Raw genomic sequence first — 15,000 nt, forward strand, 5'->3', positions numbered from 1 at the left:
ACTACGAACCCTTTACGTGAAGCAGGATGGAGGGTCAATAAAGAAAAGACGAAGCGAAACGGGAAAACATTTCACACGAAGCACATTTATTTCCCGGCACACGGAAAGTACACATATACAGCCAAACGGTCAAAATGCACATATAGCAATCAAAACAACAGCAACGGCGACGCAGAGTTACTACCGACTACGCGCACACATGGCAACACTTATACAGTTCTACTTTGCAGACTGCGCCAACACACATTTACTCAAAAGCAAAGGAAAGAAGCCACCCTCATAGACAAGGGGGCAGACAATGTCATTGTCATAGACAATGGCTGGCGTGGTGGTTAAGGTGGTTGTTGTGTGATGGCGGTTGAGACGTGGTTGGTTCAAAATAAAGATAGAACAGAAAAACGCCTAACTCAAAGGATCGCAGCCCGAATGAATCACAGAAATACCCTCTATACAACGGGTTTGGGCTAACTACACATGTACTTAGAGATATCTCACCTACGGGTCCTTCATGGTGGTTTGCAAATTTCCACAGCCGTAACAATATATACATACGCATAAACACATTGAATGAAGAGGGGCTTCAGGTATTCTGAAATAGTTGGGAAATATGGAATTGTTGGGTAATGTGAAATAGCATTGAATTCTCTAGTTGGCTGTCTTTCATCTGAGGAGCATTTAAAACATCAGAGTTCTGAAGACATTGCAGCTTACACCTGCTGTTTTTTCAGGGTTGGAAACAATATGAACAATTCTGTTACCTTTTTGTGAACAAACCAGCCACATTTAATGAGGCTGAAAACACCTGCAAGGAAAAGCAGAGCACTTTGGTGTCTGTGGGAAACAGGTGAGAAATTCATAAAACGTACGACACTTTCTTTTGATGCCTTTTCACTCTTTTGGTTCTTCCTTCATCTTTCTCCACTCTCTGATTCTCATTCCAGAGGGATTTATTGCAGTAAGGGCTTGTGCTTAATTGTTTTAAGAGATATGTTTACTTTCATCACATGATGATTAGTACAACTAGAAAAGAAGTCAGATTGTTTTATTACATTTTTGCAGGAATTCTTTCGTCTCCAGGATGGGTTAAAAGCAGGTATTTGGAATTTAGGTTAATATTACCTACTTAAAAAGTAAAAATTTTGACACCTCTTAATCAAATAAGTGCATTCAATGCATTGTTCTTTATTTTATTACCCTCGACACAGAAGAGAGTGTTGCATTTGGGTCCATTTGTCTTTCTTTCTTTGTTTAGCTGCACAGAACTTGAGTACAGTTTTTCTCTGCAACCGCTTGTCATATTGACATGACCTTTTCACCAAAGGAGCAACTACTCATATAGAATGTTTTAATGATAATTATGACGTCATAGATCACGTGGTGTGGCATACATGTTGAAAAAAGGGAAAAATTTCGACCTCTGTATCTCTGAAACCGCACCGTGGAAAAAATTGAAACTTCGCACATATCAAGTACTCCACGTGGTGATTAAGTATGAATTTTGTATGATGTCATCGGTGCCTTTGTTATGACGTCATAATTGCATAGGTAGAACGCTGCATGTGATTTGTATAAAAAATTTTGAGGGTCATCTTGGGATAAATTGGTCGATAGAAAAAAAAATTGATGACATCTTTGGTCATGTGGCTCAGCAGCCATATCTTTTTTAAAAATAAAAAAAACTTTGAAATGTATTCTCTGAAATGGCTGAACTGGTCAAGGTGAAACTTTACAGCCATGATCGCTTATCCATGAGGAACAAAACGTTCCCACCTATGATGTCAAAGGTCACATGGTTTGGCAGTCATATTGGATTTTTCATAAAAGCTTTAAAAATCTCCTTCTCCAAAATGGCTGGACAGATCGAGGGGAAACTTCACACATGTTCCCCAAGCCTTGTGGATACCAGGGTGTTCACAAAAAATTGATAGGTCACATGATCTGGCAGCCATATTGGATTGAATGAAAATCTTTAAAAATATTCTTTCTCTTGAACAGCTTCATCGATCGATGTGAAACTTCACAATTACAATCTAAAATAGTGATGGGGAATATATGTTTTAAATTTCAACCTGATTGGACACATGGTCTGGCAGCCAGGAATATTAATTTTTTTGACTCTAGGTTATTTTTGATATATATATATATATATATATATATATATATATATATATATATATATATATATATATATATATTTTTGAATAAGGTTCACCTGGTTGCTCCTGGATGGGTTTGAGGGTAGAGGAATAGCAGCTGAAACTCCGAATCCTATCCAGGTTCCTTCTGACGACGTCATCTTTGCTTTTTACTTGTTTGTGTTCCTTTTGATTACTCCAATGCAGGACTGTACCTATTTGTTCTTCCATTTCATTTGAATTGAATTCATTTTAATCTCATTCTGAATGCAATCGAATAATAATAAGCGTCATGCATTAGGGTCAGGTGTCTGATCAAAGTGGGACGTCTTGGTACCTGGTCATCACTGCCAGCAGTTATAAAGTGGTAGTTCTAGTTATGTCTATTATTAATTACGTAACACACCAGTACACAAACTCCACACAAAATACACCACATAAAACCACACAAACACCACATAAAACAAGTCCTGGCGAGGATCTGCAGTGTCCGATTGCTCTTTTTACTTGTTTCCCTTTGCTTTTCATCTCCTCCTCAACCTCCTCCCACCTTTGTCTTTTTTAATTTATTTTTTGTTACATGATGAGTGACAGTGGACCAAAGTCACTGCCAAGTTTGTTTACCGACTTCTCAGCCATGAACCTTTGGGATTGCTGCTGTCATTGTACCACTGGAGCATGAACACCACCTAGCATGCTTTTTGGACACAAACATTGACCTTATGTAAACAACATTACTTTGTGATGTATAATCACACATGTGTGTCGAATTTGAAGATGCTCCATGTTGTAACTATCTTAAACAATGATTGTCTCAGTTTTCGACCCACAATTCTCAATCACACCTGAACTCTGACAAAGAAGTATTTCATACTTGCATCACATGAGATAATTTGCACTCATTTGCATATTTCTAACAGAAAAACGAAGGTCTTCATCTCGTATCTCACCGGAATTGAGCAATTTTGAGATTAACAAAAAAAATACCCACTGCAGTTGGGGGAAAAAAGAATCTCAGACAATGATCATTCAATTATTCTCAGTGATAACGACAAAACGAATATTGAAAGGGATGATGTTTGCAATCATTTCGAAAAGCTATTTTTTAATTGTATATAGTACATAATAGCATTCATGGAATAGATTCCCCCCCCCCCCCGTCACGTTTTTATATTGCATGGTTCATTTAGTTTCTTTTCTGATACTTATTACTTATTCTCCTGCAGCTAAAGGCCTCGAATCCTTGTGCCTTTAACTTCCATGTTGCTGATACAATTTGTTCATTTTATTGTGTGGCAAGTGGTGAACAGAGAATAAAAGCAAGTCTTGAAAGCAAAAAAAAGTATAAAAACGTTGCACAGCATGTACTCATCATTGTTTTATGGTGTTTGGCAAAGAGCCAAACAGCCACTTGTGTTTGTTGGTTCGCTAGTTTTTGTGCTTGAGCATATTGCATACTGTGCTTGACTGGTTTTCTTAGACTATTCCATTAAGCGAGCATACTGCAATTGCTGAAATCTCTTAAACTTTTATGATTGGCTTTGGAAAGTATCATATCTATCCTGATGATGACATAATTGGTGCGAGCTGTTGCTTTTATCAGCATCTTTCAAAAACATCTACAACATAAAATTATATTATACACATGGTTGTACACATGGGGATGTGTTGTTTCGGATTGAGTGTTGTTTGTTGCTCACCTTTTCCAGCTTGTTTGCACCATCCAGTTTTTGCCATTTGTATCAGAGGTGTGTATTGTGTGGGTATGTCCACCGTCTCCCCAGTTGTTACCTGACTCCCACCCCACCCCTTCCCCTCCAACCACCACCGTTTCTCTCCCTCCCTCCCACAAAGGAATTTTCACAGGTTCTGTATTTGGAGAAGTTAGCTAAGATGGTAACCTTTTTTTTCTTTTTTCTTTCTACAAACTCTTCTTTCACCTTTTGAGAGTTACATCATTAGATGAGCAGTAAAATCACCTTTATATCGATGTATTGGTTGTTTGTACTATTTTCTGTTTTTGAACAATTAGAGATTAGCGCATTGGAGAGGTCACGTGACTCCTTCGTCGTCGATTTTATTGATCGCAACGTCTTGATTAACAGTTACTTTTCACATTTGATGATCGGAGCTCACCAACTCACCAATTATACAGGTATCCAGGTTGAAATCCGAAAAAATTGGGCTTTTTATAAAGCATTGCATATATGTATTTACCCTCGGAGATGGCGACAGGTGGTGGTGGCTCGTGTGTTTATAAATTATGAATTGTGAGAAAATGACTTTAAAACCCCTAGTAAGGTGCATTGTGGTAAAAAAAACAAAAAAACAACAAGTGTGATTCTATAAAGTTTAGTCACATTTAACCTTGGGGGCTCTCCACTCAGAGGAGGAGTGTCACAAACAAACAAACAGTGTCTCATTCGCTTTTATATAGAAGATCACATCACTCCAACAGTGTGACCACTCCTCATTTTCATAAATGCCAAGGTGAGCCAATGAAAAAAGCCAAGAATTCACAAGGTTTCGGAAAAGCGATGATAATAGAAAACCTACACGCCAAGAAAACCTATAGAAAACCAAGACGCCAAGGTGAACAATGAATAGCCAAGATCTTGTGAAAAAAGCCAAGGAGTGGTCACACTGATCACTCCAAGCTCCTAATTTGAAAACTATAGCACCTACAAAAGCGATGTACACAGTGATTCGTAGGAATGAAGATAAGGCATTCGATGATATGAGTCAGGAAAGTGAAAATTTTTTTAATTTTCAGCTCTTTATCGTACAGAGACCGTTGTGTCCTGTTCCAAGTCAAAGCATATTTGAGCAGTCCAAAACAAAATGGGAACTTTAGACCCCTGTGAGGTGACAGCAGCCTGACCAAAATGGTACACTGCTATCTTGGTCAGGATTTTATTTGTTTTTTTAAAAATGATGAGCACTCCATTAATTAACTTCAAAAGGGGTGTTTATATTTACCCAAATACCCAGTTTTTATTCATGCACTCTCTTCGAGTTCCCTTATTATGCATGCAAAATTTTGGTTTATTATATACCTGTGGACCCGTTGGGCCATTGGACTTGGAGCATACCTGCCCAGTTGAGCTTGGGCCAGTGTGGGGATGACGTGTTCATTATTATTATTGTCAAATTATACTGCGATTGTTATTGTTGTTAAAATTATTAGTATTCATTAATTTACAATTTATTACAATGTTATCATTATTTTTGTTGTTTATTTTCTAATTAGAATGCTTTGCCATGGAAGGGCTTATTAAGCTTCTCTGTACACCTCAACAGAGCGTGCGTTTAAAACATGGGAATTTTTCTGGGTTCTTTGCAGTTAATCAGCCGAATCGACTCAGACCATGAAACTTATGTTGGTGAATCACACTCCACATCAGAAAGCTCCATTAGAACTCCACAAAAATATGCCACACGCACATCTCGTTTTTTCACACACAACTGTTCCTAACAAATCAATCACACACACAAAAGCAAAACACACACACACACACACACACGCACACGCACACGCACACGCACACGCACACGCACACGCACACGCACACGCACACACACACTAATAGTAAAAATAAAAAAAAACAAGCACACACACAGACAAAAAACACTCACACAAACATAAACACACACTCATACAAACACTCACAAACACAAAAACAAAAACACTTTTCCGACTACGTGGATCATCAGCTGGGCACCGTTTTTCCTTGAGGTTTCGATCCTTTCAGCCAGGAACCTCTCCAAATGGCAGATCCACAACCTTTGTCACAGATCTACATCAGTAGGTCCACAACCTCAGTTGTGTCGAGGCAGTCAGTCAATACACAAGAATCAAATATATACATAAACATATAAATATCAAAGAAACAGTACAGTGTGTGTGTGTGTGTGTGTGTGTGTGTGTGTGTGTGTGTGTGTGTGTGTGTGTGTGTGTGTGTGTGTGTGTGTGTGTGTCTCTCTCCATGTGTCCTTCCCTGGCCAGGCCATCACTGTTTTACCATTTGAGCTTTTGTAATCAAATTTTCAACAAACCTTTATTTTGAGAATATGAAGAAAATACTTCATAATTTGGTCAAAATGTGAAAAGGCAAAGTCATAGTAACTATATTAGCCCCACCGCAGAACAGCTGCAAGAGCCACATTGGAAAAGAGTTCCAGGAATGTAGTTGCGAGGGGAATTGCGCTATAACATGGAGGCCCCTCCCCATAAACTTTATTTCTCGGCAGGAAAATGATCAAAAGTGTTTCGGGCTTCTTCAGTAAACGCTGAGTGATAATGATAATGAAAATGGACTGATAATGATAATGGCGCATAAAAATAATGATAATGGTACATATTGATAAGGATTTTTTTTTTTTTGTATACCTTGGTCGAGGCTCGTATGAGAGCTAACACACAACTCACAGCAAGGAGGCATAAGACAAGAGGGGCGGGAGTGGAAGGGACAAAACAGTGGGGAACAGACACATTAGGTGAACTGTGGAAGGGAGAGGGATGGGGATGGGACGGGGAAAATGGCGAAGAGAAGATGGACATTTCAGGGACTTTCAGGAAGGAAAGCAGGAGAAATGAAGGAAGTGGGCTTGGGTGGATTATCGGGGGTAGTAAAGATCGAGGATTTGGATGGGGGAAGATAAGAGGTGGTGGTGAACAGCTGTTTTGAAAGCCTGGAGGGAAGAATGGGAAAGAATAGAGTGAGGATGTTTATTCCAAAGGCGGGAAAAAGAGGAATGAAAGAGTGAAGATGAGCAGTGATTCGTGATTTTGGTAGTTTTACCAGAAGGGGGTTGTTGGCGGACCTTGAGCGCCCTGTGGAAATGTGGTGGGGACAAATCGCAGAGAGAGCAGGGGGGACAAGGCTGGAGAGGAGTCGGTAGAAGACAGAAAGACCACCGACCAACCTGCGGTGATTGAGTGAGAGGCCCAAAGACTCAGCTTCATTGCGGGAGATGCCGATGATCTTAAATGCCCTGGTTTCGACAGCGTGAAGCCGAGAAAGGTGGGAGGCAGGAGCACCAGCCCAGAGGGGGAGAGCAGTACTCCATCAGGCTACGGACAAAAGCTTTGTAAGTGGTCAGGAGCTCAAGAGGGCCGAGGAAGGACTTAGCACGACGGAGGATTCCCAGTCGGCGACTGGCTTTTGAGGCGAAGTTGGAAATGTGACTTTCCCAGGAAAGGTCATGGCAGATAGTGAGACCTAGAAGCTTGAAAGAAAAGACTTCTTCCAGAGGATTGTTGAGAAAGTGGATGGGGGGGTTTTGTAAACGGTCCTTTCGAAGAGACATAGTGAGAGTGTGAGATTTGTCTGGATTGAAAGACATGTTCCACGTGTTGGACCAGTTTGTGATTTTATCCAGATCTGCAGTGAGTGAAGAAGCTGCTGCTTGCCGGTCTGAGGGATGACAGATGGTACGGCAGAGGGTGGAGTCGTCGGCAAAGAGAAATAGAGGATTTTCCAGAGAGTCCGAGAGATCATTGCTGAAAACCAGAAAAAGAACAGGGCCCAGAATGCTACCTTGAGGAACTCCAGCCTGCACAGGAAGAGGGGATGAAAGAACTCCATTTAGGGCCACACGTTGACTGCGACAGGAGAGGAAGTCTGCGAGCCATGAGTGGAGATGGCCTTGAATACCATGGGAAGAGAGTTTGGTGAGTAGGGCAGGGTGCCAGACTGTGTCAAAAGCACGTGATATGTCCAGGGATACGGCTCGGATTTCCTGTCTGGCATTGAGGACCTCCATCCATTGATGGGAGAGCAGAAGCAGCATATCCAGGGTAGAGTGACCTGGTCTGAAACCAAATTGATGATTGGAAATCAAGCCATTGGAGAAGAGGAAGGATTTCATATCTGAGGCGATGATGGATTCCATCACCTTGCTGATGATTGGGAGAAGGCTGATTGGTCTGTAGTTATAGGGATCTGTTTTTGCACCTTTTTTTATGCAGGGCAGTGATGTTAGCAGATTTCCAAGCAGATGGCGGATGACCTTGGGAAAATGAGAGGGTGAATAGAACAGAGAGAGGGTGAGCAAGAGCAGAAGAGCAGGCTTTGAGGACACGTGGGCTGATGCCGTCTGGACCGGTTGCAGAATCTGACTCGAGGTTTGAAAGCAAGCTCTCCACCTTGTCAGGAGAAAAGGATACAGAGTCCAGGGACAGTTGGGTGCGACTGGGTAAAGTGGGTAGAGATAGTGATGGGTTTAGGACACAAGATTTAGCTGCAAACACCGAGTTTAGACATTCAGCTTTATCACGTGTGGAATCAGCAGTGCGGCCATTTGAGGTAAGGGAGGGGATGGAGGGAGAACATACACCAGAAACAGATTTGATTAAACGCCACCAGGATTTTGAGGAGGGAGAGAGGTTTGAGAGTTCAGACTTGAGATGAGAAAGATGTTGTTTTCTGGCTCTCCTGAGGTAGAGGGTAGAAGGATGACAATGAATGTAATGATAATAATGATAATGATCAGAGTACATTACAATAATGATAAAGTTTTTACCATTTGAGCTTTTGTCATCTAATTTTCAACAAACCCTAATCAGAATATGTTATGAAAGAACAAACTACCCTTATTATGAAATGTACAACAAACCCTGAGAAGGAATGACTCATTGATAAATGGGTCAAAATATCAAAGGGCATCAAAATATGAAAATATCAACATATCAAAATACAAGTACAAGTATGCCTCATCAGCATGTCCGCAGCACAGCGAGTCAAACATGAGATGCCACGTTTTTTAAATCACTTCTGTGTTTGTTTATTTATTTACCATTGAGCTTCAATGTGTATGTCCAGGCCATAACATTTTTGCCAATTTAGCTTTTGTAATCAAATCTTCACCAAACCTCTATTAAGAGAATCTGGAGAACAAAAATTAATGAAATGTGCAATTTCTAAAAACTGTCGTTTTCATCAAATTTAGTTTGAGTACAAAGCAGCCGTGGATGGACCTTGCATTTTGAAATGCTTTCTAGTGATTATTATTATTATTATTATTTTTTTATTATTATTATTATTACCTCTGCCACCAAAGGTGAAGAAGGTTATGTTTTCACCCCTCTCTGTCTGTTTGCCTGTCTGTCTCTGTCTGTGTGCAGGATATCTCAAAAAGTTGTGGACAGATCCGGAAGAAATTTAGTGCACAGGTTGCGTGTGTGACAATGACGAACTGATTCTATTTTGGTGAAGATCCAGATCCGGATCAGACTACAAGATTTTTTAAAGTGATTCTTCACCATTGAGAGATGGGGCGAAACTAATATATAGCACGATATCTCAAAAAGTTGTGGACAGGTTGGGTGTGTGACCATGTCAAATTTATTTTGACTTTGGTGAAGGTCCGAATCCACATCTGGATACGATAATTATTTATTTTTTCAAGTGATTCTTCACCATTGAGAGATGGCGCCAAAAACGATATATGGCATGATATTTCAAAAATGTAACGGGCTCGATATGTTCTCGTGGATCAGGCATTACGTGGTGGATGCATGCGCTCTACCTCGTGCCCTTCTAATTATTATTATTCGTGTATTAAGCACTCGAATGGAACTCGTCACTTCACTAACGGTGGTTGAATAACATAACTTATAAATGTACAATTCTAGTAATACAGTTTATTCAGTGAGTATTTGCAAAAAAAAAATTATTCCAGAAACATTTTGTTTACTGCTAGCAACCCAGCGTTAATTTTAGTAATGTGCACACCGATTCGCCAAAAAAACAATATTATGAATTTGTTTTATGTTCCCAGGGATCAGACGTTACGTTGTTTGTTTTTTTCAAGTTGAAAAATGAAATTCTCATTGAGTCATGAATAATACATTACCACAAAGACTTAGCCGAGCACGAGACGTGAGGCCATTATGATGTCCCAGACGTAACAATGTCTTACTACTCCACCGTCTTACTAAATCCGTCATCCCGGCGCCTAGTGTCTCGCATTCAGCCAGTCCCCTATTTATGTCAGATCGTCAGATAGAGTCAGATATATGGGTGACAAGCAAAAGTTCCTGTCCCCAGTGAAGGGAAAGGCAAGCAAAAGTACACGTTCCCATTAATGGGAAAAGTTTAAGTTAATCTATCAATTTAAATTATTTCATGGACTTTAAAAAAGGTTAATTGTGTTGCACTCTTCGTTTCACTCAGAGCCAAAGCTCTGAACTACTTATGGTGCCACAAAATGGTGGTGCAACATCTGGCGGTGGAGGTTGGATTTGTCTTTAAGGAGAGTAAAATATCCTGCTTACAAAATAAAATTTGGCATCAACATTATTCATGCCTGTTCTCCCATAATTTCAAAAGTGAATGTTGAGCTTTGCCTGCGTGCACAGCTTTTCAAATGCAGTGTGAGAAGTGGCTGACATAAACCAGAGACAGACAAACGCATGGACAGACACCACGGTTCACAATATATCCAAGATGGTGTTCAACCGCTGTCAGCAAAGCGATGGGACGGGTTGAGTGTTGGATGCCGGGATGACATGCACATCCGTAGACGCCTAGCGGAGCGCTAGACATAATGCAGTAATGATGCAGCTTGACAGACATCGGGACGAATGGACAGAGGAGGGAAAAATCCGGATACTTTAACATAATAGATCACACATTCTGTTGTAAAATGATTTTTATGACACTAAATATGGAATGTTATGAGATAAAATTAACTACACTGTATAAGCTTATTTTATAACATTGAGTTGTAATATCAGAGAGAGCAATGGAATTATGCTCAAAAGAGAGTTTAAAATTGTCATCAATGCAAGTCATCAGCAAAGCTTGAATGTAAAGTTTTATCCCACTAAAAGTGCACAATGCTCTACTCGTATGAAACTTTACATAAAGTCTGTGACATCCATATGCAAATGCAATTAAATGAGGCAGCCCATTCATAATTCACCTTCTGGCCATAAACCAAATGTAAGCAAAGTTCCACATGGCAGGTGATGATAGCATATTTGCAATAAATTGCTCATTGCAGGTGCAGAAGCAGCTCAAAACGATACACGATTGTCTTTTGTAGTGTTTGTACATTTTCGATAAAAACAACAACTGGTGAACCATTTTAAATGAGTTTGTGACCACCGTGTATCGAACCTTTTCAGGTTTGAGCAGGCCTTTCTCAATAGTCTCGTGGGTGATGTGATTCAAAATGGAGCTGTCTGGCTTGGTCAAACAGATCGTGATAATCCCGGGACTTTCAGTTGGATTGATGGAACAGCCCTGGTGTATTCCCATTGGAACAAAGACCAGCCAGGTTTGAAGAACCACTTTTATGCGTACTATAGTGTAAGCTTGACTCGCTGAGAACTTAAAATCCATATTAAACATTTGACAAATGTAGATATCATAGTTATTCTGATTGTAATAATTGTTATCAACGTCGTAGTTGTGATAACAATGTTTAAATTATTTTCTGATCTTGCGCAGGTATGATGTCCGGTTGTGTCACCATGGCAGTCGGGCTTTCATTAGGCCTGTGGGATGTGAGAAATTGTGAGGCGACTCGTGTTCAGTTTGTATGCAAGGCTCGCATCATTGGTTATACAACAACAGAGTGGCCAGCAACGAGTCCCAGAGAAGAGGAAAAACAATGTGCCGAGAATTGGGTTACCGACGTCAAGCTTTCTGTCTGTTTCCAGGTCATGACAATCACACACCAACACAACTCATGAACATTTTCTTGTGTTTTCCAAAACTATAAACATGATGTGCAATCCAATGTTATAATTTAAAGCATTTGTATTGTGCAGTGTGATGGAGCTACCTTTATGAAATGACGAGTGATAAATTCTCGCTGAACAACGTTGCTACTAATCCTGAGCTCTGGTTGATTGCTTCCACCAAATTTATGGGAAGTAGTGTGGGCATCGAGAGTTGGGGTGGGAGTGAGATCAGCATCGACATTTTTGATGTACTGCAGTATGTTGCACTCTGAAACCTTGTCACTGAAACTCAATCTTCTGCGGTGTTCATTTGTGGTTGGTGAGTAGCCTGACCATTAGGGTGCAGCCGATAAACAGTCCACCCAGGATACGAATGACTCGCTTGTTGGATACCATCATGGTAATCTGTTAGCCTGTTGAATGCATCTCTGCCGTACTACCTACCTAACCTCCTTGTGCTGTGCCAAAAGAGTGTAGTTAGGTTTGTCGGCTAATAAAGTCCCTTTCCAAATGTTGTTGAACAGGAATTTGGAATTTGTTTCACAAACTACCTTGGAATGGGCACGAGGTAATGCAGCATTTCAGACCACTGTTCTTCACAGACAATTCATCACAATTGCCCCGCCTGCTGTCTTCGCTTATGAATATTAAATACTTCTATCATATCTTTCAGAAGAAAAGCCATGAGTGTATTCAGTTTTCCTTAATCTATATACATATCTTCAAGTGTTTGTGCGTTTATTTTTGTGTTTTTGTTTGTGCGTTTGCACACTATTCTTTCACGGCTGAACCTTAGCACCGAGACGCCCCAAATTTTGGGTGTAGTACTTCCTCGTGGAGTGGATAAATTTTAGAAAAATCGACCCAGATCATTGATCTGGCATAGATATGTCGTTGCTAATTCAAGCACAGAACCAAAAGTCTGAGTGCGTGGCACAAGAGAATGAAAACAAGAAGAAAATGGTTGATTTATCTGTCGTGAAAAATGAAAAAGTTATTTTTCTTTCGTATGCAGCGCATGGCTCCAGATAGCATCATTTGCTGGGGGTGTGGCTGTGCAGCTGATGCAACACCACTCCATGTAGGTTAGGTGAGTAATTCGGAATTTGTTCAAGGTGCCAGCAATAGTTTGCCGACTCCTCATGAAGGACACCGTGGGATCATTAACATCTACCAACTGATGCTGGCAGAACAAGACATCCAGTTCAATGTCCATCCAAGCTACAGCCCACACGTTGATGCCCCCACACTGCCGGTGATACTCCAAGTTGACAGTTTGTTGCTGGACCAAAATTACAATCCAGGCTAAATGGCTCAGAGGCGAGTGTGCATACCTCTAGACCATCCTGCCAGCCCTGATGCGAACGTGCTGACGTTCCGGGTAATTACCCTTTGGCGAAGTAAATAACTTTTGCTTCGACAAAGGGTAAAGCCTGAAATATCAACACCTTTTTATATTTCATTGTGGATAAATCAACCATTTTTTTCTCATTGATCTGGCAGGCCATAAAAAAAAATAAAGATGGAAACCCGGCTGTGATGGAATTTTTTGTTTATACACACAACAGACTGGTCTGTTTCATCATCACAGAATCTCCTTAATGTGACGAAGAGTTTGGGAAGTCATTGGGCTGTCATGAAAGCGCCAGTGCAGTTTTTTGAGGCATTCATTCGATGGAATAGTACAGAGAAGCATCTTGACATTAACGTTTCATTAGTGTGGTCAACACATGGCACAACGAATGGGTTACTTGGGATCTCAACATGTAGAAACAGGTGTTGTGAAAGGAGCCCAGGTACACACTGAGTCTGAAGACAGAGTCTGTGCGTTGTGTTTTAATTCCATTTTGATTCCACGGTCTCAATAACATTGAGAATGATAATGATTGAGAGAGGCCCAATAAGATATACACTACATGGCCAAAAGTGTGCGCACACCCCTTCTAATGAGTGGATTCGGCTATATCAGCCACACCCATTGCTGACAGGTGTATAAAATCAAGCACACAGCCATGCAATCTCCATAGAAAAACATTGCCAGTAGAATGGGACGTACTGAAGAGCTCAGTGATTTTTTTTCATTGTGGAACCATCACAGGATGCCACCTTTCCAACAAGTCAGGTCGTTAAATTTCTGCCCTGCTGGAGCTGCCACGGTCAACTGTAAGTGTCGTTGTGAAGTGGAAACGTCTAGGAACAAGAACAGCTCAGCCGTGAAGTGGTCGGCCACACAAGCTTACAGAACGGGACTGCCGAGTGCTGAAGCGTGTAGCGTGGAAAAATCGTCTGTCATCGGTTGCAACACTCACTACCGCATTCCAAACTGACTGGAAGCAACGTCAACACAAACACCGTTCATCGAGAGCTTCAGAAAATGGGTTTCCATGGCCGAGCAGTCGCCCACAAGCCTAAGATCACCATGCGCAATGCCAAGCATCGGCTGGAGTTGTGTAAAGTGATGTGGAAAGTCATTTTCTGGAGTGATTAATCACACTTCACAATCTGGCAGTCCGACGGACGAATCTTGGTTTGGCGGGTGCCAGGAGAACACTACTTGCCCGAATGCATAGTGCCGTCTGTAAAGTTTGATGGAGTTGGAATAATGGTCTGGAGCTGGTTTTCATGGTTCGGGCTTGGCCCCTTAGTTCCAGTGAAGGGAAATCTTAACGCGACAGCATACAATGACATTCTAGATGATTCTGTGCTTCCAACATTGTGGCAACAGTTTGGGGGAGGCCCTTTCCTGTTTCAGCATGACAATTCCCCCGTGCACAAAGATAGGTCCATACAGAAATGGTTTGTCAAAATCCGTGTGGAAGAACTTGACTCGCCTGCACAGAGCCCTGACCTCAGCCCCATCAAACACCTTTGGGATGAATTGGAATGCGGATTGTGAGCCAGACCTAATCGCCCAACTTCAGTGCCCGACCTCACACATGCTCTTGTGGCTGCATGGAAGCAAATCCCCACAGCAATGTTTCAACATGTCGTGGAAAGCCATCCCAGAAGAGTGGAGGCTGTTATTACAGCAAAGGAAGGGACCAACTCCATATTAATGCCCATGATTTTGGAAGGAGATGTTGGACGAGCAGGTGTCCACATACTTTTGGCCACATGGTGTGTGTATAATGAGAGTACACCAAATCATGTAATGCTTGTCAATAGAATTGT

The 15,000-nt window shown here is 41.1% G+C and overlaps 1 protein-coding gene across 6 annotated transcripts in view; it reads left to right on the forward strand.

Moving 5' to 3' along the window:
• LOC147030968 (macrophage mannose receptor 1-like) overlaps nucleotides 1–15,000 on the forward strand; it is a 355,425-nt gene that overhangs the window by 174,932 nt on the left and 165,493 nt on the right. For all 6 annotated transcript variants that reach the window (XM_085875590.1, XM_085875591.1, XM_085875593.1 and 3 more), the window contains 3 exons: nucleotides 729–844; nucleotides 11,269–11,420; nucleotides 11,594–11,805. In XM_085875590.1, the coding sequence (XP_085731716.1) occupies nucleotides 729–844; nucleotides 11,269–11,420; nucleotides 11,594–11,805 (480 nt within the window). The remainder of the gene's footprint in view (nucleotides 1–728; nucleotides 845–11,268; nucleotides 11,421–11,593; nucleotides 11,806–15,000) is intronic.

The sequence above is a fragment of the Eptatretus burgeri genome, chromosome 3 (assembly GCF_056783735.1).
Source record: "Eptatretus burgeri isolate ZD-2024b chromosome 3, Ebu_testis_v1, whole genome shotgun sequence".
Lineage (NCBI taxonomy): Eukaryota > Metazoa > Chordata > Myxini > Myxiniformes > Myxinidae > Eptatretus > Eptatretus burgeri.